The sequence below is a fragment of the Serinus canaria genome, chromosome 25 (genome assembly GCF_022539315.1).
Source record: "Serinus canaria isolate serCan28SL12 chromosome 25, serCan2020, whole genome shotgun sequence".
Taxonomy (NCBI): Eukaryota; Metazoa; Chordata; class Aves; order Passeriformes; family Fringillidae; genus Serinus; species Serinus canaria.
The window spans coordinates 13,466,230-13,494,027 of record NC_066338.1 but is presented as its reverse complement, the minus strand read 5'-3'; the positions used below and the strand labels follow the sequence as shown (position 1 = coordinate 13,494,027).

Genomic DNA, 27,798 nt, shown 5'->3' with positions numbered 1-27,798 from the left:
GGTTCCTGGGGCTCCAGACCTTTGGGAGAGGAATTCTGGGGATCTGGAGGTGAATCCAAGACCCCTCAAATCCCATCCTGATTCCCCCCAAATTTTGGGAACCAGGAAAGCCCTAATCCCAATCCCAAAGTTACCCCATTCCCATGGAATCAGGACCCAGAAAAACCAAAAAAGCCAAAGCCAAAAACACAGAAAAAAAAACCCCAAAACTTCCCCCAAAAATTCCCAATCTTTTCCAACCAACCACAACTTCTGGGATTTAAAGCAGACAGAATTTTTTATCTTTAATACGAAAACCAGGAATTAAAAAATTCCAAGGGAATCCCGAGGGATCCTGGTTGGAGCCTCTGGGGTCAAACGTGGGATTGGGGCAGTCCTGGGCCAAAGTTCCCTGGAATTTTGGCCTGTGCCCGTCCCCCACCTCACCGGGAGACTCTGATAATTTACGGAAATAAATACAGGGAATAAAATCCCAAAATCGCGGGAACTCCAACAATAATCATTTGGGGGGGGGGGAAGCATGGAATTCTGCAGGAAAAGCAGGGAATTCCGTGGGAAAAACACAGGATTCTGCAGGAAAAACACAGAATTTTTAGGGTTGGGAGAGCATTTTCCAAGTCCAAGGGTGGTGTTGGAAGTCAGAGGTATGGTGGCTCTCAGCTTTTTGGATTTTTTCCTCAGGAAAAAAGCAGAATCCAAGATTTTTATTTGGAAATTCCAAAAAAAAGGTGAAGTCCCAAATCTGGTTGGGAAAAACCTCTGGAATCCACACGGAAATGGCGAGGGCCAGAAAATCGCTGGGAAAAAGGGGGGAAATTCCCGATTCCGACTTGGAATTGTGCCCTGGGCGATCCCAAACCTCTTCCCTAGGGAAGGGCTCTGAGTCCAGCTGGGAATTCCGGTCATTCCGAAGGGAAAAGATCCGGCTGGGCGGGCACCCCAAAATTCAGGTTTCCACCACTCGGATCAGGGGCTGCGGCTTCGGGCCTGGGAGACGTTTGCTGGGAACAGGGGAAAAAAAAAATAAAAGGAATTTTCAGTAGGAAAAAACAGGGAAAAGGGTTTTGGGGAGATCCGGATTCCTAAAAATTCCTGCGGGAGGGATTTGGGATCTGCTGCAAACATGGAAAAATTACAGGAGGTTTCAATTATCCCCAAATCTGGAAGAGCATCCCAATATTCCAAAAGTTGGTCTCTAGATCCAGAAGAGAATCCCAAAATCCAACAGTTCATCCGAAAATCCCAAAGAGAGACCCCAGAATTCCTGACTCTGATCCCGGAATTCCCGCCGCACCTGCTGACATATTCCGACTTGGAGCGTGCCCGGGCACTGCTCCCGCCCCGGCTCACTTGCTTCTCGATCAAGTGCTCGATCCGGTCATGCATCTCCAGATTCTGGGGAAAAAAACAGGATTTGGGATCTGGAGAAGATTTTCCAACCCTGGAGAGCTGCCTCGGGATGGTCCCTCTGTGTCCAGATAAGAAATTTTGGGATTTGGGGGAATTTGGAGTGTAGGAATGGGACTGGGGAGTTCCTGAGTTATTTAGGAAGGTTTGTCCCAGGAAAAATGAGGATCGGGGGAATTTTCCATCCCAAAATCCTCAATCTCACTGTTAGATTAGGAATTTCCCAGGAATTTCCGAAATCCTGGTGGAAATGGTCAGGCTCAGGTTGGGAATTTGGGTTTTTATCCAGCTTTTTTTTTGGTCTTTTGGGACTTTCTAGGTCTTGATTCCCTCCCACCTTTTTCCTCCCTTTCCCCTGCTTTTCCCACCTTTTTTCTGCTTTTCCCCCATTCCCAGTTCCCCAACCATCCCCACAAGGAGCCCAATCCCAACATTCCCAACCCAAATCCCGACATTCCAAAAAGATCCAAACTCAGATCCAGCCCCCAGAATTCCAGGCCCTACCTCTGCTTCCAGGTAGGAAACTCTTTCCTTCAGCTCCTGGATCGCCGCGTCCTTGGCCTGGATCACGCTCTTGGAATTCTGCAGCTGCAACCCAGACATTTCCAGGGGATTGGCAATTCCCAGGTTTTTCCCGGGTTTTTTCTTTTCCCTGTTTTTTCTCTGGATGTTTTCCTGGATTTTTCCCAGATTTTCCCCAGATTTTTTCATGGATTTTGCCTGGATTTTTCCCTGGTTTTTCCTAGGTTTTCTCACAGTTTTTCACAGATTTTCCCCCAATTTTTCCCAGATTTTTTTCATGTTTTTCCTAGGTTCTTTCCCAGATTTTTCCTAGGTTCTCCTAGAATTTTCCTGGGTTTTCCTCTGGTTTTCCCCTGTTTTTCCCCCCCTTCTCCCGATTTTCTCTGGGAATTCTACCCAATTTTTCCCCAGAGTTTTCCCTGTTTTTTTCCCTGGATTTTCCAGAGTTTTTCCCAGTTTTCCCATCACCTGCTCGATCATCTGGCGGACTTTGCGCTGCTGGCTCTTGAGCATGTCGTCCAGGTGATGGATTTTCTCCCGGAGCCCCGCCACCTCCTTCTCCAGCTGGGATGAGCTGAGAAAACACGGGGAGAAATCTCCAGGAACAGTCTGCAAAAAAACTGGGAATGCCCACACCAAAAGAAACCTAGAATTCCTATCCCAAAAACAGGCTGGGAATGGTCACAGCTAAAAAAAATTGGGAGTGTTCAGCTAAAAAAACTGGGATTGCTCACAGCAAAAAGACTTGGGAATGCTCATCCCAAAAAAAAAAAAAAAAAAAAAAATTGGAATGTTCACCTAAATAAACTGGCAATGTTCACAGCAATAAAACCCAGAAATTCCCACTCAAAAAAAATATTGGGAATGTCCACCCACCAAAAGAACCTGGGAATGTTCACCACAAAAAAAAAAACAGGAACGCTCAGCCCAAAAACACTCTGGGAATGCCCGTCCCAAAGGACCCTCGGACATCGGGAACAAGTCGGGACGTCAGGAATTGTGCATTCCTGGGATTTTCTCATTCCCAGGATTCCCCCATTCCCAGACTCCCAGACTCCCGGAATTCCCGGATTCCCACCGCTCCTGCTGTGCCGCTCTCTCCCCTTCTGCCTTCCGAAGCCGCTCCAGCTCCGCCTGTCCCGACTCCATCCGCGCCAGCAGATCCCGGTGATCCTGTGGATTGGGGAACGGGATAATGGGATATGGAAAATAGGTCGGGATATCAGGAATGGCCCCCGGCTCATCCCAATCCCAAATCCACTCATCCCAATCCTGGGCCCTGATCCCAAACCCCCCCAATCCTGATCCCAAATCACCTTTTCCATGCTTGCCAGGAGCCTCTGGAGCTGCTCCACCTCCGTCTCCGCTCGGCTGCGGGCGGAATCCGCCCGCTCCGCGTCCTCCTGGCACCGCAGCAGCGCCCTCTGCAATGAGAAGTCCAGGAATTCTGGGAATTCCATCTCTCCCGGGATCTCAGGACACATTCCGGAACTTTCTTCAGCAAGAGGATTTTTCTTGGAGATCCATCAAAAAACCCCAAGGGGAATAGTTCCTCAAAAACCCCAGCATCTCCTCTAAAATTCCAACATTTGGACAAAATTGCCCCTAAAATCCCAGAATCTGGGCAACATTCTCCCCCGAGATTCCTGAATTTGGGTGAAATTCTGGATTTTTGGGAATTCCAGGCTCACCTCAAGGCCGTTCTGCTCCAGCTGGTGCCGCTTTTCCGCCTCCTGGAGCCTCCACAGGAGCCGCGCGGCCTCGGGATCCTCCTGCGGGAACTGCCCCAAAAGGCTCCGGTGTCCCCCAGACATCCGAGAGGCCAAAATTCCCAAATTTTGTGTTTTCCAAGAGCTCAAAAATTCCCCAAATTTGGTGTTTCCAAGATGTCAAAAATTCCCACATTTTTGACTCTTACCAGAGGTCAAGAATCCCAAATTTTTAATTTTCCAAGAGCTCAAAAATGGACAAAATTTGGGATTTTTAGCTAAAAAATGAACCTCCCAAATCCGGATTAAAACTTGGAATTTCAGGACTCCAAATTTGGTGGAAAACACGAAAAATTCCCAAATAAATCCCAAATAATCCCATTTTTGGGTGGTAAACATGTTTCTAAAACATTTTCACCCCAATCCCAAAGGCCATCCCGGAAAATTCTAGATTTTTTTTCTGTTGCCTACCGGATTTTCCTGAGAATCTCCCCGGCAGGAGCAGCTCTGGTTCCGCTTCTCCAGCACCACCTGGAATCCAGGGAAAAAAGGGGGAAAATCAGGATTTATCCCAAATTTTTCTAATTCCCCAATTTCCTTTTCCCAAATTTCAATGGATGTATTCCCATTTTTTCCCTATTTTTTTCAAAGCCTTTTCCCCAATTTTCATAGATTTATTCCCAAACTTTTTCCACATTTTTAAATCCAAGAATTTTGTCCCATTTCCCAAATTTCAATGGATTTATTCCCACTTTTTCCCCATTTTTTTATTTCCAGGACCTGCTCCCGCTTCCCAGTCTGGGGCAAAATTTGGGAATTCTGACAAAGCAGCAACTACAAAATTCCAGGATCATCCCTGGGAGCTGTGAAATCCCTCCAGAAAATCCCAAATTTTATGTTTTTCACCCAAAAATGGAATTTTCCTGTTTTCCCTACCAAAAATTGGAATTTTTCCCTTTCAACATCCCAAAAATGGGTATTCCTCCCTTTTTCTCTGAAAAAAATGGGAATTTCCCCTTTTCCCACCAGAAAAATTTGGATTATCCCCCTTTTTCACCCAAAATCACTCTGCAATGGTTTTTCCAGGGGAAAATTCCACCTTTTTTTCTTTTGTAATTCCCTAATTTTTTACCTCAGAGCTCTCCTGGAATTCCTGAAATTCCCGGAATTCCAAAAATTCTGTCCGGGTCTGAAGTTTGGTGCTCAAATCTTCACGGAGTTTTTTGAGGGCGCTCCCAGCCTGGGGAAAAAAGGGAACAGTTGGGGTTTTCTTGGGATCTGGGAATTTCCAGGGAATTGGGAAGGGGGAAAAAGGTAAAAAAACCCAATGAAAAGAAAATAAATGAAAATAAAATTCAGAAATCTCGGCAACTCTTTGGGAATTTGGGGAAAACTCAGGAAAAATTTTGGGGGATACTATACAGGAATTGTATGGTAATTTTTTGGGAATTATGGGATAATTCAAGGAAAATTTGGGGGAATTTTGTGGGAATTTGAGGGAAATTCAGAGAATTTTTTGTGGATTTTTGATGGAATTTGGGGGGAATCTGGAAATTTTGGAGGGAATTTGGGGAAATTTTGAGGGGAATTTATTGGGAGTTTTGGGGGGAATTTGGGCTGAGATTTGGAGAATTTTGGGAGGATTTTTTAGGAATTTCATGTAAACTCAGGGACTTTTGTGAGAAAATCAGGGAATTTTACAGGAATTTGTGGGAATTTTGCAGAATTTTCAGGGAATTTTGTGGAATTTTGTGAATCTCACCTCCTGGATGTGCCGGACTTCACTCTTGAGTTGTGTCACCGGCTCCTCGTGGTCGGCGCGAGCCTTGAGATAAACCTGGAATGGGAACAAGAATAAAACAGGATTGGGATTTTGGATCCCAAATCCCCCCAGGAATTCCAATGGATCTGGAGGGGTCAGGAAAAGGCTTCCCAAAACTTCCCAGAATTTCTGGTCCCTGAATTTTCCCGTGAAATTTTTAATTTTTTAATTTTCCGAGGTTTGTTTTGGGAGGGGTTTCCCCACCTGTGTTGTTCCCAAGGAGTGGAATTCCCTGAAATCCACAAGGAATCCCAGAAATTCCACCAAGAGTCCCTCAGATCCACACTAAATCCCAAAAATCCATGTTTTATCCCTAAAATTCCACATGGACATCCCAGGATTTGGGGCACCTTGATGATCTCCTCGTCGCCGTCCTTGGATTTGACGCACTCCGAGGCCAAGGAATTCCCATCGGATCTCTTGGCCACCATGGCGAAGGCTCTGCCCACCGGCTTTGGGGGAAAACATGGTGATTTTGGTAATAAATTCCCAGGAAAAGCCCAGAATTGGGATTTGCCACGCTAAGGGTGGTGGCCGGGTGGGAATTGTCCCAAAAATCCCAGATTTGGAGGGAAAATTCCAGGATTTTCATGGAAAATCCACAATTTTCAGCTGTTTCCTACTGCAAATAAATCTGGGAAAACCATGATCCCATTTACTCTCTCAAAATGATCCCAAAAATCCTGGATTTTATCACAAAATCCAGGACTTCCCCCCAAAATCCTGAATTTTCATCCCCAAAATCCCAGAATTGTCCCAAAATTCCCATTTTCCTCTCCCAAAATCCTGGTTTTACCCCCAAAACTCCCAAATTTCCCCCCAAGACCCTCAATTTCCCCCCCAAATTCCCAGAATTTCCCCCAAAATTCCCAGAAAAATCCCAAATTTTACTTTCTTCCCTCAAAGTCCTGAATTTTCTCCCAGAATTCCCCCCAAAATTCCCCTTTTCCCAAAAAAGTTCCCATTTTCTTCCCAAAACCCTCAGTTTTCCTCAGAATTCTCAAAGAGTCCTGGAACTCCCGGGACCTCTTCCCAAAATTCCCATAACAATCCCAGATTTCCCATTCTCCCCCCAAATCCTGAATTTTCACCACAATTCCTGCCTCAAATTCCCAGAACAATCCCAAAACCCACATTTTTTCCCCCCCAAATTCCCAAATTCCCCCCCAGTCCCGCCTTTTCCGCACCTTCTGTTTGGGCCGGGGCTCCCCAGGGGGGTCTCGGGGCAGACGCAGCCTCAGCACCGGCTCGGCCTCCTAAGGGTTAAACCCGGCTTAAAATCGGGACTAAAAATCGGCATTTTGGGCAAAGCCAAGCTCGGGATCAATTGGGAAGAACTCCAGTAAACATCCAGTAAAAATCTGGGATAAATCCAGAAAGAATCTGGGGTAAACTGGGAAGAAACCCAGGAAAAATCCAGGATAAATCCAGGAAAAATCCGAGACAAATCCCACCCTTCCCGGATTTCTCCGCTGGGATCAGGAAGGAGAAAGGGAAGGAAAAGCGACACTGGATCCGGATTTTTTCTTGGGCGGGAATTTTCCAAAACTTCCAGGACTCACCTCCGGATTCCAGGCAGATTTGGGGCCCCCTCCGGAATCTTCCAGGGATCCGGGGGAGTTTTCAGAGCTGGGAAATTCTGGGAATTCCGTGGGGCGCCTCATGCTCAGCTCCTGCTGGAAAAAATCTGCTCTGAACCAGAAACTTCGCAAAATTCCCAAATTTTCATTCCCAAGGAGTTTTCCAGCCCAACCCCGGGGGATTTTTTTTTTGGAGAATTCACTGGGAATGGGAAATCTGGGAATCCCAAAATCACAACCCCATCCCAGAATTCCCAAGGTGAGTTTTCCAACTTTTCCAAGGTTTTTTTCCATCATTCCAAAGAATTTTTTGGGAAAAGCTTGGAAGGACGGGGAGGAAACCCCAAAAATCCTAGAATGGGGAATCCCAATAATTCCAGGAGTGGGGATCCCAAAAAAACAACGGGAATTTTGGGAATTCCCAGCGATCCCAAACCGCTCCTTAAAAGGTTGGGAATGAGGAATTTCCCTCAGGAAAACAGGGAAAACCAGCCTGGAATCCCAGGAAAAACCCCGGAGTTCCCCAAATCCTTAAAAGAAACTGGGATCGTTGGGATGTGAGACACAAAATTCCCAAATTTCACGGGATTTGGGGCGGGGTTGGATTTTTGGGAATGCACCAGCCCCGCCCCAAGGCCCGGCTGGGAAAAGCGGGAAAAAAAAAGGGGGGGAAAAAAACTGGGAAAACTCCTCAAATCCCAGCTGGAAAATTCCGGGATGGCCCCGCCCCCTGGGGATCGGAATTCCCAAAACAATCGGGATTTTGGGAGGGAGGTTCCCGGGAATTCCAGGGTTTTGCCGCAGGAGCTGGGAAGATCCCGAAAACCCCGTATGGGTTTGGGGTTGGAACGTGGGAAAAAGGGATTTGGGATCGCCCAAAAATCATCCGGGGAATTCCGGGAATGAGGAAAAGGAGGGACTCGGGAATTTTGGGGAGGGGTCCCGGGGTTTTGAGGGAAGGGATCCCGAGGGAATTTGGGGAATTTTGGGAGGGGTCCCGGAAATTCCAAGGGAGTTTGGGATCCCCCAAAAGTCGTTCCAGGAGGGGGAAAAATCTCGGGAATTCTGGGAATTCCCGGAACGAGGAAAAGGAGGGACCCGGGAATTTTCTGGGGGGAGGGGGGTCCGGGGATTTTAGAGGAGGGATTCGAGAATTTTGGGAAGGATTTGGGAATTTTGGGAAGAGATCCCGGGAGTTCCAAAGGGATTCGGGATCCCCCAAACTCCTCCCAGGAGGGCGGGAAGAGCCCGAGAGTTCCGGGAGTGGGGAAAGGAGAGGCCCGGCAGTTTTGGGAAGGGGATCCATGAATTTCGGGAAAGGATCCCGAAATTTTTAGGGAAGAGATCCAGAAATTTTGGGAAGGATTCGGGAATCTGGGGCGGGATCCTGGGAATTCCAAAGGGAACCCAAAAGGGGGAAAAAAATCTCGGGAGTTCCGGGAAGAGCCAAAGGAAAGGAATTTTCCAGGGGATTTTTGCGGAAGATCCAGGAACTTTTTGGGAATGCCGCAGGAATTTGGGGGGGATTTTTTGGGCAGGATTTGGGAATTCGGGGAAGAGTCCCGGGGGGTTCTTACCAGGGATTCCGGGATCGCGGCCCAACCCGGGAGACCGTTCATGGCCCCGCCGCCACTTCCGCCTCACCTGAGCCAGGTGGCCACGCCCACGCCGGCCACGCCCCCTAGGGTTTGGGTGTTGTTCGAAGGGTTTGGCCACGCCCCCTCCTGGGTCCTGCCCATGTTTGGGCACGGCTAAATTTGGTTATGAGGCACAGTGGCCACGCCCATAATGTGGAGGCCACGCCCACAAGGGGAAGTGGGGGAAGTTAGGGATAATTGGGAAAAAAAGCGGAGAAATCGGTAGCGGTTGGGAAAGTTGGGATAAAACTGGGGGGAAATTTGGATAAAAGTAGGCAAAAAATGGGGAAAACTGGGGCAAAACTGGGGGAAAACTGTGCCAAGCCCAAGCTGTGCCCAAGGTGACCTGAGCCGTGCCAGGCTGAGCCAATGTCACACCCGGGTGTGCCCAAGCCATGCCAATGTCACAACCGCGTGTCCCCAGCCGTGCCAAAGCCCAGCCCTGGCCGTGCCCTGCCAAGGCTGGAGCCGTGCCAAGCCCAGCCCGGGCGTGTCCCCAAAACCGTGCCAGGCCACCCCAGGGCCGTGTCCCCACCCCGCGCTGGCACCGCGGTGTCCCCCGGGCGTGTCCCCAGCTGGGGACACCTTGGGGACATCCCCGGGGACGGTGGCACAGTGGAATCTCAGGCAATCCCGGGGAATTTTTGGGTAATTTCGAGGAATTTGAGGGAATTTCAGGGAATTCCAGAGAACTGCGGAGATTGGGAATTCCCGGGAATTTCAGGGATTTGGAATTCCGGCAGCGCTGTCTCCGGGATGTCCCCATGGCTCGGGGGAAACTGAGGCACGGAGGGGTGGGGACAGCGCAGGACCGGTCGGGCCGGTCCGGGGGCACCTCCGAGTGCACCGGGCACGGCCCTTCCGGGGTGGGGACACCAGGGGACAGAGGTGGCAGCGGTGGCACCTGCGGGGGCTGGCACGGTCCTCCCCGGGTGGTGGCCACAGGGGATACCAGAGGTGGCACCTGCGGGGCACCGGGCACAGGGGAACGGGAGACACCGGGGACCCCAGGGACACCAGGGGACACCAGGGGACAGAGGTGGCGGTCACGGCACCTTCTGGGGCACTGGGCGGTGGCACCTCCCTGGGCGGTGACCACACGGTGACCGCAGGGGACAGGAGTGGCACCTGCTGGGGACATGTCGGTGTCACCTGCGTGGGCACGGCCCTTCCGGGGTGGGGACAGGGGCCAGCAGGAGACAAAGGTGGCACCTGCGGGGGCACCGGGCGGGGCCATTCCGGGGCGGTGGCCACAAAGTGACCGCAGGGAACACGGCCAGAGGTGGCCACAGGGGACAGAGGTGGCTCTAGTGCCACCTGCTGGGGACATCCCGGTGTCACCTGTGCGGGCGCGGGGCGGGCACCGGGCACGGCCCTGTCGGGGTGGTGGCACAGGGACACCAGGGGACATCGGGGGACAGAGGTGGCACCCGAGAATTCCGGAGAATTCCCACCTAGAATATCCAAATACCACTGAGAATTCCCAAGAATTCCCACCTAGAATTCCCTACAATTCCCCGCCCAGAGTTCCTGAAAATTCCTGAACACTCCCACCTAGAGTCACCACTTAGAATTTCCTCCCAGAATTCCCAAAAATTCCAGACCCTGCTGCCCTTAAACCACTGGATTTTATTCCAAACATCTTCGGGAGCAGGTGGGAATAAAAATTCCTGGAATGGGGAAATCCTGGGATTCCCCCAAAGTGTCCTCAGGAGCTGGGAAATCCCAGGAAATCCCTGGAAATTCTGGGAAATCCCTGGAAATCCCAGGATTCCCACGGGGTCCCAGCCCTTTTTCCTTCATGTCCTCGCTTTGGGAATTTTTTCCTATGGAGCAGCCGCAGCCTGGGGCTGATCCTGGCCGGAATTCCAGGGCTGATCTGGCTGATCCCGGACTCGATCCCAGCTCTGGAAATCCCGGGAATCAGCAGGAGAAGGCTGATCCCAGGGATGACCCCGGAACCAGTCCCAGGATGGGACCAATGCTGGAACTGGTCCCGGCCTCGATGACGAAGATGATGATGACGAAGATGATGATGATGACGATGACTCCGGCATTCCCGGCGTTCCCGGCGTTCCCTCCTGGGCTCAGCAGGAGCTGGCCTGCAGGTTGGCCTCGCTCAGGAGGGAGGCGATGGCCGCGGATCCGAACTCCTCATCCGAGCTCAGCCGCTCCTCCTGCAGCGCCGAGTCCACGGCGCGGCGCCTGCGGGGGAAAATTCCACCTTTTCCATGGAATTACGGCCTTTTCCACGGAATTCACAGCCTCTCCCATGGAATTCCCAGCCTTTTCCAAACCAGAATTCCCTTACCAGGCCTCCTTTCCCATGAATTTAGGACTTTTTCCGTGGGATTTGGGGTTTTCCCATGGGCCTGGGACCTTTCCATGGGTTTAGGAACCTTTCCCATGGATTCTGAAACTTTCCAGCTGGGAATTCCTTACCAGGCCTCTTTTTCCATGGATTTCAGGCGCCGCTGGAGCTGCTCATTGAGCTCCTGCTGCTCCTCCAGCTCCCGCTGGGATTTTTTCCGGGCGTTTTCCAAGCGCTCAATTTCCTCCTCGGATTCGTCCACCTGGCGCTTCAGGGCCTTCACCCGCAGGCTCAGCTGGGAATTCCCGGGATTCGGGGTCAGATTTGGGATTTGGGAATTTTGGGAGAATCCTGGGGTGCCCAGGCCTGGCCTTGGCCTCGGAATTTTAAGGATTTTAAAGGATTTTTTAGGGATTTCAAGGGAAGTTTTAATGATTTGGGGTGGGGGGGGGTTCCCATCCCAAATCATTGCAGGAATTCCTTGGATGGGATTTTAGGGATTTTCAGGATCCAAGATCCGTTTTTTCCATGGATTCCCCACCCCTGAGATGGTGGGAATGTCCCTGGCCTCGGATTTTTATGGAATTTTTAAGCACCTTTGGGATCTCTCCCAGCCAAACCATTTCAGAATTCCCTGTCGTGGCTCAGATGGGATTTTCAGGATAAATCCTGGATCCTATTCCAGATTTTTTAATGAAATTCCAGGAATTCCAGCCCCACCTGGTCCCTTTGGTTGCTGCAACTCTGCCGCTCCTCGTCCAGCTGCAGCGACAATTCCTTGATTTTCCGCTCCAGCTTCCGGTTGGACGAGAGCAGGACGCTCTTCTCCCTGTGGAAAAATGGGAATTACATGGATTCCCCGCCCTTTGCAGCAGCCTGGGAGTGGGATTTTGCTGGATCTTTATGGAATTTTAAGGAATTTCAGGGATGTTAAGGAATTTTTAAGCAATTTTCAGGAATTGGTAAGGAATTTTCAAGGACTTTTGGGAGGATTTTTAAGGGATTTGGGATTATGGAAAAATTTGGGAATTGGGATTGAAAAATTTAGGATTTGGGATCAGGCACCTCTCCTCGGTCTGAAGCTGTTCCCGGAGCTCTTCCAGCTGTGATTCCAGCTGGGAATTCCAGCTGTTCCCAGGTCGCTGCTGCCCCTCGGAAGCGGCCAGCCGGTTCTTCAGCTCCTTGTTCTGGGAAAAGATCCCCAAAATCTCCCTGATCCCTGGGCTCTCCCTGCTTTCGCCAAGTTTCCCCATGGGGAGGAATTCCAGGAATCCTTTGCAGGATTCCAGGAGTCAGGAAGGTGGGGAAAAGTGGGAATTCTGGGACTTGTCTGTGGGGAAAAGTGGGAACTCTGCACAGGAAAAGTGGGAATTCTGTTGGAATTCCGCAGGCAAAACACCCTGGGAGAGGGCAGAGAACCCCAGAAGGTGGGACTGGGAATAAAAGGAAAAGCTGGAAAAACCAGGAAAAAAACAGGAAAAAAACCAGAAAAAGCAGGAAAAAAGCAGGAGAAAAACTTGGAAAACTCTTTGGAATGACCCCATTCCCAAGGATTCTTTTCCCAGAATTCCTCATGAAATCTGGGTTCCCCCTCGGCCATTCCCACCAGGATTCAAGGCTGGATCCAGGGATTCCTCCTGGATTTTCCTGGGAATTTTCCCGGGATTTTCCGGGGATTTCCCGCACCTGGCGCTCCAGGGAGGATTTGTCACATTCCAGGTCCTGGCGGCTCGAACGCTCCTGGAGCAGCTCCGCCCGCAGCTGCTCGATCTGGGAATAAAAACGGGAAAATCCAGGGATTTCCAGGGATTTCCAGGATGTTCCATTGGTTTCCATGGATTTTCCCATGGATTTCAGGAATGGGATTAGCGGGTGCGCTGGGATTCTCCGGGAATTGTGGGAAAAGGATCCCTGGGATTATTCCCAGCTAGAAAAATTGGGAAAAAATCCCATTTTATGCCCCATTTATGCCTTGGAATTTTTGGGATAAAAGGAGGGAAAAAAGCTTGGGAAAAACCCAGATTAAAATAAATCCCTTTGGGATTTAATCCCCAAATTTCCGCCCAAACATCAAAAATGGGGAATTCCTTTGGGAATTCTTTATCCCTTTTCCCAACCTCTTCCAATCCCCATTCCAACCCCAACTGACAATTCCCAATTGGAATTTTCAGATTAATCCCTGGCGGGGGGCGGTGTTTGAAATTCGGGGAGAATTCCATTTTTGCTGAGATGAGAATTCCCAAAATTCCCAGGATTTTACCTGATCCCGGCTCCGGGTCACCCTCTCGCTCAGCAGCTCCACCGAGCTCCGCTCCTCATCCAGCTCCAATTCCAAACGTTTGGATTTTTCCTGATGGGAATTTGGGATGGAATTTTTGGGGAATTTTGGAAAATTTGGGGGGGAATTTTTTGGGAAATTTCTGGGAATCTTCTGGGAATTCTTTAGAAATTTTCCATGATTTTTTGGGGGGAATTTTCTGGGAGCAATATTGGAACTTTTTTTCCATTTCTTGTAGAATTTTCTGGGATTTTTTTTTTCAGGAATCCCCACCTCCAGTGCCTTGGAATGCCGGGCTCGCTCTTCCTGGGATCGCTTCCGGTTTTCCAGGTCCTGCTCCAGCTCCTGGAGCCTCTTCAGCAGCAGCTCCTTGTCCAGCAGGATCCGATCCCGCTCTTCCCGGTTTTCCTGGATTGTCTCCTTCAGCCGGGAAACCTGCCAGAAAAACCCCAAAATTCCCCAAATTTCCAGCCAGATTTTCCCAAAAAATCTGCAAAATTCCTGGAAAAATCAGCTCCGATTCCCAACAAACCTCGTCCTGGAGCTTCCCAAGGTTCTGTTGGAATTTTTCTGCCTCAGCCTCACGGTCTTGGGCGATTTTTTGGGAATCCGTGAGCTCCCGACGGGATTTTTCCTGGAATTCTTCCAGTTGGGATCGGAGCGAGGCCAAGGAGCTCTGAGATTCCGCTGTCATCTGCTCCAGCTGAAAAACGGGAATTTTGGGATCGGAAATTTTGTGGGATGGTGACAAAACTGGAATCTGGGGGTTGTGGTGGAAATTTCAGGGGGTGGAAATCCCAGAATTCCATGAAAAAAGCTGAAAATTCCATGGAAAAAACCCAGAATTCAATGAAAAAAAACCCCAAATTCCCCCCAAAAAACCCAAGATGCTACAAAAAACCTCTGAAATTCAATGAAAAACCCTCGAAATTCCGTGAAAATCCCTGGAATCTTTTCCCACACCTCCTCCTGGCCGAGCCGTTCCCACCAGAGCTGCTCCTCTCTCGGCGCTGATCCCAAATCCCGCAGGGAAAACCCCACAGTTCCAGGAAAGAACCCCCTCAAAAATTCCCAAAAAAACCCCAATAATTCCCCAAAAAAACCCCTAAAGTCCATGAAAGCCACAGGAATTCCGGGACTTCCCGCACCTCCTGGCTGAGCCGATCGCGCCGGCGCCGCTCCTCGTTCAGCGCCGATCCCAAATCCCGCAGCTCCCGCTGGGATCGCTCCAGGCGCGACTCCAGCGCCCGCTCCCGCTCCGCGCCCGCTCCCAGCGACTCGGCCAGCGCCGCGCGCTCGCCCTGCCCGGAGACCACCGGCTGGGGCTGGGGGCTGGGGGCTGGGGGGGCTGGGGGGGGCTGGGGGGGTCGGGGGGGCTGGGGGGGGCTGGGGGGATGATTTGGGGGTGATTTGGGGGTGATTTGGGGGAGGTTTGAATGGGATTTTTTTGATTTTGGGGGGATTTTTTGATATCTTTCTTTGTGTTTTTGGGAATTCCCAGCCCCTCCAGTTTGGGTTTTTGGGAATTCCCAGTACCTCCAGTTCAGTCACTTTCTCCCGGAGCCGTTCCCAGTTTTCCCGCTGTTCCTGGGATTCCTCAAGACGTGATTCCAGAGCTTTCCGTGCCTCCTCCGATGCCTCCAGTGCCGATTCCAGGGAAATCTGGGCCTTGGCGGATCCAGAGGGGATTTTGGGGATTTTTTTTTTAATTTTGGGGGATTTTTTGAGGATTTTTTTTTTTTTTTTGGAGGCTTTTTGGGGAGATTTTGTAGGAATTATTTTTAATTTCTTGGGACAATTTTGGCTGAGCCCACAATGAGCAAGTCTGGGACCCCAAATTCTGAAAAAGTCCAAAAAAATTTCCAATTCCTGAGATTTCCTTCCCTTACCTGAGCAGCCTCGTCCCGCTCCACCCGGAGCTTTTCCAGATCCTTCCGGGCCTCCTCCAGCTCCTGGGAAAAATCCCAGATTTTGGGGGGAAAAAAAAGGATTTTGGGGGGAAAATCTCAAATACTTGGGGGAAAAAAAAAAACAAATTTAAGCCAAAAAAAAAATTCACAAATTTGGGGGGGAAAATCCCGGATTTTGGCATAAAACTTCCGGATTTCTCACACCTTCCGGAGCTTTTCCATCTCCTGAGGGTCGCTCCGGGCTCGATCCCGATCCTCCCGCGCTGCCTGGAATCGCTCCCGGAGCTCCCGGAGCTCCTCCTCCAACTCCTCCCGCTCCAGCCGTGCCTGCAGCAGCCTGGAAAATCCCAACAATTCCCAAAATTCCCAACGTTCCCTCCATCCCAAAATTCCTGACCCTGTTTTGTTGGATAGAAAATCCTGGAAAATCTCAGAAAATCCCAAATTTTGGATCTCCCCAGGCTCCGGGACTCACTCCTGCTTGGAATTCCGGAGGTCTTCCTTGTTTTTCTGGAACATTTCCCGCCACTGCTCTGTTTCCTCGGCGCTCTCCTCCAGCTCCCGTCGCAAATTCCGGAGCTGCATTCCCAAATTTTCCCGTTCCTGCTCCAGGGTGGATTTCTCCTGCAGGGAATTGACAAGATTCCCCCAAAAAAATCCCAGAGTTTGAGCCAAAATATGTGTGGAATCGGCACTGAGTCCTTAGAAAGTCCAGAGGGGTTTTTCCCAATTTTTCCCATGTTCCACTGGGTTTTTTTTCCTGGCTTTTTCCCCCCATTCCAGAGGTTTAGAATATGGGGAAAAGCCTGGAATTCCCAGCGCCATCCCGAATTCCCACCTCCGAGACCCGCTCCGTCTCCCCCCGGATCGCCTCCATCTCCCCCCGGAGCCGCTCCAGGTCGGAATCGTGCGCGGCCACTTCGGCCTTCAGGGCCCCCTTGAGCGCCTGCAGCTCCCGCTCCTGGCGCCGCCGCGACCCCAAAACCTCCTGCAGCTGCTCCCGGCACTCCTGCAGCTCCTGGCAACGGGAAAATTGGGATTTGGGACGTGGGGAAACCCCGAAACCTCCTGGGAACGGGAAATTCGGGATTTGGGGGTGGGAAAACCCTCAATCCTGGAGCTGCTCCTGGCACTCCTGCAGCTCCTGGGAACGGGAAAAGTTGGGGAAATGGGAAAATTGGGATTTGGGATGTGGCTGTGACCCCAAAACCTCTTCCAGCTGCTCCCAGCATTCCCGGATATCCTGGGAATGGGAAAACTGGGATTTGGGGGTGGCAAAAAATCCCAAAGCCCCCTCGAGTCTTCCCAGGATTCCAGGAGTTCCTGGGAATAGCAAATTTGGGGTTTGGGGTTTTGGGGTTTTTTTTTTTGGTGCGGTTTTTATTGGGCTTTTTCTCATTTTTCAGGTTTTCAGGGCTTTTTAATGGGTTGTTTTTAGTGTGTTCCCCATTTTGGAGGTTTTTAGGGGTACCTGGTAGAGGCCCTCTGTGTCGGGGTCACTTTTAGGGTCACTTTTGGGGTCAGTGGCCAGCAGCTGCCCCTCGAGGTGGCCCAGCCGTGCCTCCAGCACCTCCTTGGCAGCTCTCAGCTCGCTCAGCCTGGGCAACAAAGGGTTAACGGGGAAATCAGGGGTTAAGGGGGGAAATCGAGGCTTGTCTGGGGTTTTTTGGGGGAAATAAAGGGTTCCTGAGTTTTTTTGGGGTCCAGAGGGGATTTGGGGGGGGTTCAGGTGGAATTAGGGGAGGTTTGGGGGTCTTGGGGGGCATTAAGGGAGGTGTAGAGGGTCTTGAAAGGGTCTTTGGGCCCCAAACCCTGAAAGGGACAAAGGGGGACCCACAGTGACCCCAGACCCCAAAGGGCCACCAAGAGTGACCCCAAACCCCAAAGGGACAATGGGGGTGACCCCAAACCCATCCCCCCCCATCGGTGACCCCATTACTGGGCCTGGCTCCGCTGCAGCTCCTCAGATTTCCTGTCCAGAGCCTCCCGCAGGATTTGGGACTGGGGCGAAGCCGGAGGCACCACGGAACTCTGGGACATTTGGGGACATTTGGGATGTTGGGGACATCCCATCCTAAAATCCCAAATCCCAAACCCATCCCAAATCCCAAACCCATCCCAAATCCCAAACCTATCCCATACCCATCCCAAATCCCAAATCCATCCCAAATCCCAAACCCATCCTAAATCCCAAACCCATCCAAACCCATCCCATCCCAAACCCCAAATCCCAAATCCCAAACCCTTCCCAAATCCCAAACCCATCCAAACCCATCCCAAATCCCAAACCCCAAATCCCAAACCCATCCCAAATCCTAAATCCCAAACCCATCCCCAATCTCAAAGCCATCCCAAACCCCAAATCCCAAACCCCAACCCCCAAACCCCTGGAATTTTCTTGCTCACCGCCAGCTCCTGGAATTTTCCCAGCAGCCGTGAGGTTTTCCTTTTCAGGGAAATTTCGCTCTCGGAGCTCCTGGATTTGGGGTCGGATTGGGGGAAAAAAGTTGGGAACAGGGTCATGGGAAAAGGGAAGGGCGGGAATTGCGGCTGGATTCCACCAAATCTCGAATTTGGGGAAAATATTTGGGAATTGGGGTCATGGAGTGGGAATTTCAGGGCAGTCTTGCGGGATTTGAGGGAATTTTAGGGAGGTTTGGAGGGGATTTTGTGGCATTTGGGGGAAATTTGGGGGGATTTGGGAGAATTTAGGGAGATTTTATGGGCTTGTATGAGGATTTTGGGGATAGTTTAGGGGATTTATGGGTTTGGGGGGGTGATTTGGGGTCTTTTGGGGCTGTTTTGGGGGGTTTGAGGGTATTTTGGGGGTGCTTGGGGGCTCACCCCTCCTTTAGGATGCTGTAGATGAGCTCGGTGGGGTTTTCACCACCCCCCAGTTCCCGCTGATCCCGCAGCAGGTCCGGGGTGGATTTCAGCTTCAGGAGGGAACAAAAACCCTCAGTTCCAACAAAAACCCCAAATCCCGCATTCCAGAGGGGGAAAACCCCAAATTTTATAGGAAAAAAAACCTATTACTTTATAGGAGAAACCACAATTTCATAGGAAAATAACCCAAACTTAATGGGGAAAAAAACCCCCAACTTTATAGGTGAAAAACTCCAATGTCATGAGAAAACCCCCTAAATTTAATGGGAAAACTCCTTAAATTTTATAGGAAAAAAACCCCAATTTTTTTTTAGTAAAAATGCCAATTTTCATGTAAAAGATCCATTGTTTAGGGAAAAAAAAAAAAAAACACCAACATTTTTGGAGGAATTTCCCCCCAAATACCTGCATCTCCACGCTCGGCTCTTCCACGCCCCCAAATCCGCCGGGAATTTGGGGACTGTGGGGCGGGATCGCGGCGGATTCCCGGGAATTCCGCGCATCCAAACTCTGCGAGCGCTTCCTCGGAGCCGCCCCGGGGCCGCGGAACCTCCGCGCCGCTCGCCCGCGGGGCAAATTCCCGTCGAATTTGGTGATCAAGGAATCCACCGAGCGCAGCGGCTCCGTGTCCACATCCCCAGGAATTTTGGGCATTTCCGCATCCTTTTTTCCCAATTTTTCCCCGCTTTTGGGAAAAGGCGCGCTGAGGTCCCCGTGCGATTGGGATCGGCGCAGCTCCTCCGAGGGTTTGGGGATTTTCAGGCGCCGATCCGAGGATTTTGGGGCATCCCGGGATCTTTCCGGGTCCTGATACGAGAATTCTGGGATCCCCCGAGACCGCCCGGAAGTTTCTTCATCCCAGGATTTGGGGACCCCCCGGGACCCCCCTGAACCTTCCTCATCTAAAAACCTGGGGACCCCCCGGGACCTCCCTGAACTTTCATGATCTGAAAATCGGGGGATCCCCTGAACTCCCCCCAACTCCTTCTCCAAAACTTTTGGGACCCCCCGGGACCCCCCTGAACCTTCCTGATCTGAAAATCTGCGGCCCCTGCGCATTGCCCCGTCCCAGAGCTCCCCCTCAACGCCCCCCTCCTCCTCCTCGGAGCCGCTCGGGGGCCGGGCTTTGGGGGCATTTGGGGGCGTTTCGGGGTGTCCCCCTTTGATCTGCACGCCGAAGCTGTCGCCGCCGCGCTCGCCGCTGTTGAGGACCACGAAGGGCTGCCCGGCGATGCCCTGGACCCGCACGGCCACGCCGTAGGAGCCGCCGCGGCCGCGGGCGGGGCGCGGGGGGCGCCGCGGCTCCCGCAGGTCGCTGATGAAGCGGATCTGGACCCCGTGGTCCAGCGGCTGCTCCGCCATGGCCCGAGAGCCGGGGCGAATTCGCGCTGCCTAGGGGGAAAAAAACGGCTTTCCCTCGGTGTTCTCCGGGTTCCCCCCATCTTCCCCCTTTCCCCCCCGCTTTCCTCTTTTTTTTTGTCCTGCATTTCCCTCTGCCGCTTTTCCTCTTCGCCCCCCCCGCCCCGCTTTTGGCGGTTTTTTCCCCCATTTTATCGCGGTTATTTCCCCATTTTATCGTGGTTTTCCCTCTGCTTTTCCTCTCTTTTCCCCAGTCATTCCCTTATTTTTCCCTGTTTCTCCCCCATTTACACCACTTTTCCCCCACTTTTCTCGCTTTCCCCCCCGCTTTCACCCCCCGGTTTTCCACATTTTATTCCAGGTTTCCCCCTTTTTTCCCACTTTCCCCCAGTCCTCCCCCCCCGGGTTTTCCATATTTTTTCACTGGTTTCCCCCTTTCCCCCCCTTTTCTCCCCATTTTTTCCTGTTTTATCCCGGCGTTCCCCATTTTCCCCCTTTTTTTCACTTGTCTTCTCCTTTTCCCTGCCCTTTTATTCCCGTTTTCCCCCGTTTCCTGATTTTCCCGGGTTTTTCCCAGTTTTTCCCCGGTTCTTCGGACGAGCGGTGACGTTTTGGGAGCACCGCAAGGACGGAACCTCCCCCCGCCCTCGATCCCAGAAATCCTCTGGAAGCCCAGGAGAAAAAATCGGGAATTTTGGGACGGAAAAGCCGCGAGCCCGCCCCGAATCGGCTCCAAATCCCGTTTTTGTTTCCCGGGAGCAGCCACGGCTGGGAAAAAAAATCGGGAATTTCGGGTTGGAAAAGCCGCGATTCTGCCCCAATTCCCGAGATTTTTTTTCGCGGAAATAAATCGGGAATGACGCGAGGATCTGCGGAACGAGCGGGGGAAGGGGGATTTGGGATGTTTGTTGAGATTTTGGGATGTTTGTTAGGATTTGGGATGTTTGTTGGGACTTTGGGATGTTTGTTGGGATTTGGGGGTTGTTTGTCGGGATTTTGGAATGTTTGAAGGGATTTTTGATGTCTGTTGAGATTTTGGGGATTTTTGGGATGCCGGGGTGAGTCTGAAGTGTCGGGAAAATCCTAAAAAAAATCTCAAAAAAATCCCAGAGGGGTTGAGCAGAGCGCAGGATGGGGGTGGGGAAAGGACCCCAGGCCAAATCCTGCTGCCCCTCCAGAATCCCCACAAATCCCTGGAATGGCAGGGGAATGATCCTGGGAATGGAATTCCTGAATCCCCAAATCCCTGAATTCCTGAATCCCCAAATCCCCGAATTCTGCCATCCCTTTGGAATCACCACAAATCCCAGGAATCTCAAAATCCCTGGAATTGTAGGGGAAGGATCCTAGGAGTGGAATCCCCAAATCCCCAAATCCCCGGGATCCAGGAAATCCAGGAACCGACCTGAGCAGGGAGCGGCGCCGACGGAAAATCGGGAATTTTTCCAGGTGGCCAAAGGGCAGCGGGGGCGGGGCCGGGAGCGATCCCGATGGGAATTCCAGGATCCAGGGAAGACCTTTGGAAGGGTCAGGAGGGGTTGGGATCACCAGGAGGGCTGGGATCCATCCCAGTTCCCAAGATCCATCCCCAACCCTGGGATCCATCCCAAATCCCCGGATCCATCCCAGTTCCCAAGATCCATCCCAGATCCCGAGATCCATCCCCAACCCTGGGATCCATCCCAGCTCCATCCTGGAGCAGGTGGAGAATCCATGGGGGGGAGGGGGTTGGCAATGTTCCCAGATGGCTCCGGAAAAACCAGGAATGGGGGAGGGCTGGAAAACTGGGAGAGGATCGGATATTCCTGAAAAAACGGGAAAGGATTTGGATTTTCCAGAAATCCGGGAGAGGATCAGATATTCCCGAAATGAGGAAATCCAGGACAGGAGTTGCTCCTTTGCTCTCCCAGGATTTCTGGGATTTCACTGGAAAACTGAAAGCAAAAAAAAAAAAGAGGAAAAGGGAATTTTTGGCCTAAAAAAATGGAAAAAAAGGAGGAAAATGAGAATTTGGGGGCTAAGAAAAACTGGAATTTCATGGATTTCCCTGGAAAACCAGAAGGAAAAAAGCAGGAAAAGGGAATTTAGGGCCTAAAAAAACCCCAAAAATGGGAATTTTTCCTGGGAATGGGGTTGGGAAAAATCAGGAGAGGCCATCCTGGCCCCTTTGGAAGGGTGGAATTTTGGGAATTTTCTGGCTGGCCGGGATCCAGGGAAGCACAAAGAGCCTTTGTGGCTCCGACCCAGATAAAGCAGATTGGCAGTTCCCGGAGTGGCTGGAAAATCCGGGGAAAAGCCCCAAACCTGGAGTTGCTTTTCCAGGATTGTTTTATCTTTTTTTTTTTTTTTTTTTTTTTTTTTTCCCTCTTCCTGAAAAGGATTTGGGATTTTGAGAATGGAGAAAGGGAGGGAAAAATCCGGCTGGTCAAGGGTGGGAAAGGAAGGAAAAAAAATCCCAAATTTTCCCAAAATATTCCAAAAATTGCTGGGTTAGGATCTTCCCAATATTTAGGATGGTCCCAGTGAGGTTGTCCCAAAATTCTGCCCTGTTCCCGAGTCCCTGGGGCCCAAACCGAGTTCCAGATGATTCCAAAGAATTCCTGAATTATCCCAAATGATCCCAAATGAATTATCTCAAACGATCCTAAATTATCTTAAATTATCCCTAATTATCCCAAATTAATTATCCCAAATCATCCCAAATTAATTATCCCAAACCATCCCAGTATTTTTGCCTCCAGGGGGATTTTTTTTGGGATCTTTTCCAAAATTCCGCCCTCGGCTCCTCCCCCGGGCGTTGTTTGGGGCCAAAGTCCGGGAATTTGGAGCCGCGCCCAAAAATCGGGAGTGGCTTTTCCGGATTTTCCAGTTTTTCCCGTTTTCCTGGGAACCCGAAACCGGGGAGGGGCGGAGATCGAGGGGGGGAGAGGGAATTGCACCTGGAAAAATGGGAATTTTCACCCGGAAAAAGGGTCGGGAATGGGATCTATGCCCTGGGAAGAGGGTTGGGAGGTGGATTTCCATTTGGGATCGGGACAGGAACGTTTGGGATCAGGAATGTTCGGGATTGGGATCATCCCTCAGGAGCTGTTCCCAGGGCTCCCTGCAGAGCTGAATTCCAGCCCAGCCCTGGGCAGAGTTCCCAGGTTAACAATCGACCCCAAATCGTGGGAATCATCGACCCCAAATCCTGGGAAATCCCATCCCAGCCGCTCCGGGGGCAATCCCGACCCCGATCCCAGCGCGGCCCCGCCAGGATCCGGTGACGGTTTCCAGGGAAATCGAGCTCTTGGAACTGGAGCCCGCGGGGTGAAATTCCCGAGCGCGGAAAAGCGTCGGGATAACCGGGAATGGGGAATGATGCCATCCCCTCGGGATAAGCGGGAATGATCCCGTTCCCTGGGATAACCGGGAATGATCCCATCCCCTCGGGATAACCGGGAATGATCCCATCCCCTCGGGATAAGCGGGAATGATCCCATCCCCTCGGGATAACCGGGAATGATCCCATCCCCTCGGGATAACCGGGAATGATCCCGTTCCCTGGGATAACCGGGAATGATGCCATCCCCTCGGGATAACCGGGAATGATCCCATCCCCTCGGGATAACCGGGAATGATCCCATCCCTTAGGATAACCGGGAATGATCCCATCCCTCGGGATAACCGGGAATGATCCCATCCCCTCGGGATAACCGGGAATGATCCCATCCCTTGGGATAACCGGGAATAATCCCATCCCTTGGGATAACCGGGAATGATCCCGTTCCCTGGGATAACCGGGAATGATCCCATACCTTGGGATAACCGGGAATGATCCCATTCCCTGGACACCAAAATCCCTGCAGGGTTTGGGGTCACTCTGGGTTTGTCCTGAGTTCCATCCCGGATTTCACCCTGAAATTTCCGCCCTGAGGAATTCACCCCGAGTTCAATCCCACACATCCCCCCGGGAAATCTCTCCCTGGCCCCAAAAAGCCGCAGGGAAACCCCAAATCCTGCCCAGGGAAAGGGAATTCCGATGATCCCAAACCGGTCCGACCACTCTGGGAACGCCCGGAGCGATCCCAAAAACCCGGAACAAAAAAGGGACAAAACCCCTGGACTTGGGATCCCTTGGATTGGGGATCCCTTGGATTGGGATCCTCGGGAAGAGGCTCCAAATATCCCCCTGGATTTTTCCCAAATTATTGAAGGGATAAAAGGCGGAAGTTGCGCTGCCCTGAAAGGTCGGGAAGGGTTTTCTGAGGGGGTCCCAGGGGACAGGACCCCATAAAGGGACACTGGGACCCCATGAAGGGACACTGGGACCCCACAAGGGGACACTGGGACCCCACAGAGGGACACTGGGACCACTTTCCATAGGGCAGGACCCCATTAAAGGACACCAGGACCCCCTTCCTTGGGGACAGGACCCATAAAGGGACAGCAGGACCCTGTCCCGTGTTCCCAGGACCCCTCCCGTGCCCCCAGGCTCCTCTGCGTGTCACCCGGACCTTGTCCCGTGTCACCAGCGCCCTCTGCGTGTCCCCAGGTCCCCTCCCGGTGCCACCACGGGCGTCTCCGGTTTCACCGGCACCTCCTCCGGTGTCACCGGCATCTCCTCCGGTGTCACCGGCATCTCCTCCGGTGTCACCGGCGTCCTGCCCGCTGTCTCCGGGCCTCTGCCCGGTGGGACAAGACCCTGTCCGGTGCCACCAGCGCCCTCTCCGGTGTCACCAGCGCCCTGCCCCGTGCCACCAGCCCCCCCTTCTCGTGCCACCAGCGCCCTGCCGGCTGTCCCCAGCCCCTGCACGGTGTCACCAAGCCCCCCGCCCAGGGGGCAAGGCCCGCTCCCGTGCCACCGGTCCCTGTCCGGTGTCGCTACACCCCTGTCCTGTGTCCCCAGCCCCTGTGCGATGTCCCGAGATCCCTGTGCGATGTTCCCACACCCCTGTCCGGTGTCCCCAGCCCCTGTCCGGTGCACCCAGCCCCTGTCCGGTGTCCCCAGGCCCCGTTTCCCGGTGTCACCCCCCCCCCACTCACCGCCCGCTCCCGCCGCAGCCACCGCAACCTGTTACCTTCGCCCAGGCCCCGCCTCTCGCCACTGATTGGCCAGCACCACCCCAAACCCCTCCTATTGGGCGCGGCCCCGCACAACAAACCCCGCCCACCACCGCACCGGTTCTGCGTCACGTGGGGGTGCCGCCATCTTGAGGAGGGAACCGCGCTCTGGCCGGAATTTTCGCCACGCTCAAGGTGACGGTGAAGCCACGCCCACTCTGTACGGCGGCGGGGAAAGGCCGCGTTTCCTCAGCGCAGGCGCAATCGCGGCGTGACTAAGATGGAGGTCGGGGCAGCGCCGCCGCCGTTCTGGGCCGGGGGCCCGGCCCCGGGACAAACGTACATCCCCCGGGCTCTGGGACACACCGACATCGGCCCCCGGGGCACCGGCATCGGGCCCGCCATGCTGCCCGCCGGCCGCACGCTGTGAGGGCAGCGGGGGTGCGGGAAGGGCTGAGGGGGATGGGGGGAGGGAACTGGGGGGAACTGGGAGACTGGGGGGGGTCCGTGAGGGGGCCGGGAAATGGGGAGACTGAGGGGATTTGGGGAGGGGGAGGGGAATGGCGGGATTTGGGGAGACTGGGGGGGTCCGTGAGGGGCCAGGGAAATGGGGAGACTGAGGGGATTTGGGGAGGGGGAGGGGAAATGGCGGGATTTGGGGGGGGGGGTCTCTGAGGGCTGGGGGGCGAACTGGGAGCGGAACTGGGGGAACTGGGGAGGGGGAAAGGGAAGCGGCAGAAAATCCGGGAATGCAAGGGAGACTCCAGGGGCGCAGAATGCGCAAACTAGGAGGAAGCGGGATCCGAACTGGTGTGACTGGGAACCAGACTGGTGTAAATGGGACCCAGAGTGGTGTGACCACGATCTCGGTGTGCAGGAGCCCGATGGTGACCGGGACGTCGGTGCTGGGGCTGAAGTTCTCCGGGGGGGTGATGCTGGCCGCGGACACGGTGGGATCCTTCGGATCCCTGGCGCGGTTCCGGGGCATCTCCCGGCTCCTCAAGGTCAACGACTCCACCGTGATCGGAGCCTCCGGGGACCTGGCGGATTTCCAGCACCTGCGGCAGCTCCTGAAGCAGATGGTGTAAGATTCCCGGGAATTCCCAGCCCAAATTCCCTCAGGAATTCCGGGGATTCCCCATCCCAAAACCCCCAGTTGATTCCCAGGGATTTGGGAATTTCCCATCCCCAATGCTTTTTGTGCGCCAGTCCCCAGAATTCCTCTGCTACTATCCCGGAATTCCTTGAGCACAAATCCCTGAATTTCCTGGCGTTCCATCCCCAAATTTGGCGACTTTTTTGCGCTGCTCCAATCCCCTGAATCCCTGCTCTCCAGTCTCCGAATCCCTGATCTCCAAGGCAGAATTCCGTGGAATTTCAGGATCGACGAGGAGCTGCTGGGGGACGGGCACAGCTACAGCCCGCGGGCGCTGCACTCGTGGCTGACGCGGGTCCTGTACAACCGGCGCTCCAAGATCAACCCCCTCTGGAACACCGTGCTCATCGCCGGCGTCTACGGCGGGGAGAGGTCAGGATCCTGCCCTTGGCAGCTCTAGGGCTTTCTCCTTCCCAGGGAATTCCTGCTGCCTTTTCCTGCGTGGTTCCCGCTGCTTCCCAGGGAAATGGGGCTTTTCCTGGGCTTGGTTTCTCCTCCTCCTTCCCAAGGAATTCCTGCTTTTTCCTGGGGTGCTTCCTGCTCTTTCCCTGGGGAATTCCCCCCTGCTTCCCAGGGAATTCCCAGTTCCCCCGGTGATTCCCACTCTCCTGTTCCGCAGTTTCCTGGGATACGTTGACATGCTGGGCGTGGCCTATGAGGCGCCGTCACTGGCCACGGGATTTGGGGCTTACCTGGCCCAGGTGAGCCACGGCTCAGGTCTTTAGTTCATCACTAAATTATTAATTGATTATTTTCTTTTTTAGTTCATCATTTGCTAGCTCGTCATTTTTTAATTGATGTTTTGATTTTTAGGATCTGATTTTAATTATTTGTTGCTTTTTCCCCAATCCGTGTGCAGCCGCTGCTGCGGGCGGAGCTGGAGCGGGAGCAGGACCGGGATCGGCTCCCGACGCGGGAGGAGGCGCGGGAGCTGCTGGAGCGCTGCCTGAAGGTGCTCTACTACAGGGATGCTCGCTCCTTCAACAGGGTTTGTATCCAAAATCCATCCCCAAATCCTGGGAATTCACCCCAAAATCCATCCCCAAATCCTGGGAATTCACCCCAAAATCCATCCCCAAATCCATGGGAGCCACCCCACACCCATCCCAGTCCCGGGAGCTGCTGGAGCGCTGCCTGAGGGTGCTCTACTGCAGGGATGCTCGCTCCTTCAACAGGGTTTGTATCCCAAATCCACCCCAAAGTCTCAGGAATTCACTCCACAATCCATCCCCAAATCCATGGCAGCCACCCCAAACCCACCCCAATCCCAGGGTTTTTCCCGTGGAATTCTGGGTGGGAATTGAGGCATTCCGGGCTTTTCCCGCAGTACGAGGTCGCCACGGTGACAGAGAAGGGCGTGGAGCTGGAGGGACCCCTGACCCTGGAGGCCAACTGGGACATCGCCCACGTGGTCAGGTAATTCCCACCTGGAATGCCGGGATTTGGGAATTCCAGGGGTTCTGGGGACATCCAGGGAATTCCTACCTGGATACAGCAGGATTAGGAATTCCAGAGGGACATCCAGGTGTTCTGAGATCCAGGTGTTCCAGGGTGACAATTCCTGCTCCCTGAGGAACAGCCAGGTGTTTTTCCTGCCCCTCTAACCCCCGTTTTTCCTTTTTTTTCCCATTTTTCCAGAGGTTTCGAGTGATCTCCAGGAGCTGCTCCTGCCTCGTCGAATCCCTGTTTTTATCCCATCCCTTCCTTCCCTTTGGAATGGCAAATCCAGCGTTTTTTGGGAATAAAATTGATCATTCAAGACCAATCCATGTGTTTGTTCTTTGGAAATCCTCCAGAAACCATGGGAATTCTCCTGGAAAACGCAGATTTCAGGGAGGTCCAGAATTCTGGGTGGATGCTGTGGTATGAGATTCCAGTTTTGACCAAAACTGTGGAATTTCTGAGGTTGGGAAAAGCCCTTCGGGAATGCAGCCTGGGAATCCCTAAACCCTGTCCATGATTTTTGGGCATTCCATGGGATTTTTTCCCCAAAATCCCAAACCCGGAGAGATTTCGAGGCCGCAAAAATCCAATTAAAATGGAATTTTTCCCCTCCCCATTCCCAAAATTCTTCCAGCAGCATTTACCCAACTTTTCCTTAAAAAAACACAGGAATTCTCCACAGAAAAAAACAATTCTGACCCTGAAGAATTAATTAAATTCAGGATTTTTCCACCC

General features: G+C 52.7%; 3 protein-coding genes across 3 annotated transcripts; 1 reads left to right on the top strand and 2 right to left on the bottom strand.

Annotated features, from left to right (window-relative positions):
• Positions 1-258: 258 nt before the first annotated feature.
• TUFT1 (tuftelin 1) lies at positions 259-8,745 on the bottom strand. Its single transcript, XM_018925229.3, has 14 exons — positions 8,618-8,745; positions 7,023-7,136; positions 6,648-6,716; positions 5,811-5,912; positions 5,401-5,475; positions 4,771-4,878; positions 4,110-4,169; positions 3,621-3,710; positions 3,246-3,353; positions 3,008-3,102; positions 2,398-2,503; positions 1,912-1,995; positions 1,295-1,395; positions 259-1,001 (listed from the first exon to the last, which is right to left on the bottom strand). The coding sequence occupies exons 1-14, from the start codon at positions 8,657-8,659 to the stop codon at positions 947-949; spliced, it is 1,209 nt and encodes a 402-aa protein (XP_018780774.1). The 5' UTR covers positions 8,660-8,745; the 3' UTR covers positions 259-946.
• Positions 8,746-10,286: 1,541 nt separating this feature from the next.
• CGN (cingulin) lies at positions 10,287-24,407 on the bottom strand. The gene is made up of 21 exons (XM_050984375.1): positions 23,918-24,407; positions 20,827-20,938; positions 18,468-19,454; positions 18,021-18,112; positions 17,583-17,652; positions 17,116-17,207; positions 16,648-16,774; positions 16,015-16,194; positions 15,652-15,800; positions 15,381-15,513; positions 15,156-15,218; positions 14,803-14,934; positions 14,415-14,567; positions 13,799-13,969; positions 13,540-13,701; positions 13,249-13,338; positions 12,675-12,758; positions 12,054-12,175; positions 11,709-11,817; positions 11,120-11,283; positions 10,287-10,882 (listed from the first exon to the last, which is right to left on the bottom strand). Exons 3-21 carry the CDS (start codon positions 19,422-19,424, stop codon positions 10,765-10,767), a joined length of 3,168 nt encoding a protein of 1,055 aa, XP_050840332.1. The 5' UTR covers positions 19,425-19,454; positions 20,827-20,938; positions 23,918-24,407; the 3' UTR covers positions 10,287-10,764.
• A 301-nt stretch (positions 24,408-24,708) lies between these two features.
• On the top strand, positions 24,709-27,385 carry PSMB4 (proteasome 20S subunit beta 4). The gene is made up of 7 exons (XM_050984561.1): positions 24,709-24,890; positions 25,342-25,548; positions 25,846-25,992; positions 26,240-26,321; positions 26,480-26,608; positions 26,948-27,036; positions 27,259-27,385. The coding sequence occupies exons 1-7, from the start codon at positions 24,745-24,747 to the stop codon at positions 27,269-27,271; spliced, it is 813 nt and encodes a 270-aa protein (XP_050840518.1). The 5' UTR covers positions 24,709-24,744; the 3' UTR covers positions 27,272-27,385.
• Positions 27,386-27,798: the final 413 nt, after the last annotated feature.

Coding starts and splice junctions, on each gene's coding strand:
- TUFT1 (XM_018925229.3), bottom strand. CDS start 8,659: ATGAACGGTCTCCCGGGTTGGGCCGCGATCCCGGAATCCCTG. Junction 4,879..5,400: donor AAGTCCGGCACATCCAGGAG/GTGAGATTCACA, acceptor TTTTTTCCCCAG/GCTGGGAGCGCCCTCAAAAA. Junction 1,396..1,911: donor TTTCCTACCTGGAAGCAGAG/GTAGGGCCTGGA, acceptor TTTTTTCCCCAG/AATCTGGAGATGCATGACCG.
- PSMB4 (XM_050984561.1), top strand. CDS start 24,745: ATGGAGGTCGGGGCAGCGCCGCCGCCGTTCTGGGCCGGGGGCCCGGCC. Junction 26,322..26,479: donor TTGGGGCTTACCTGGCCCAG/GTGAGCCACGGC, acceptor ATCCGTGTGCAG/CCGCTGCTGCGGGCGGAGCT. Junction 26,609..26,947: donor ATGCTCGCTCCTTCAACAGG/GTTTGTATCCAA, acceptor CTTTTCCCGCAG/TACGAGGTCGCCACGGTGAC.
- CGN (XM_050984375.1), bottom strand. CDS start 19,424: ATGGCGGAGCAGCCGCTGGACCACGGGGTCCAGATCCGCTTCATCAGC. Junction 14,568..14,802: donor AGAAAGTGACTGAACTGGAG/GTACTGGGAATT, acceptor GTCTCCGGGCAG/GGCGAGCGCGCGGCGCTGGC. Junction 10,883..11,119: donor TCCATGGAAAAAGAGGCCTG/GTAAGGAATTCC, acceptor TTTCCCCCGCAG/GCGCCGCGCCGTGGACTCGG.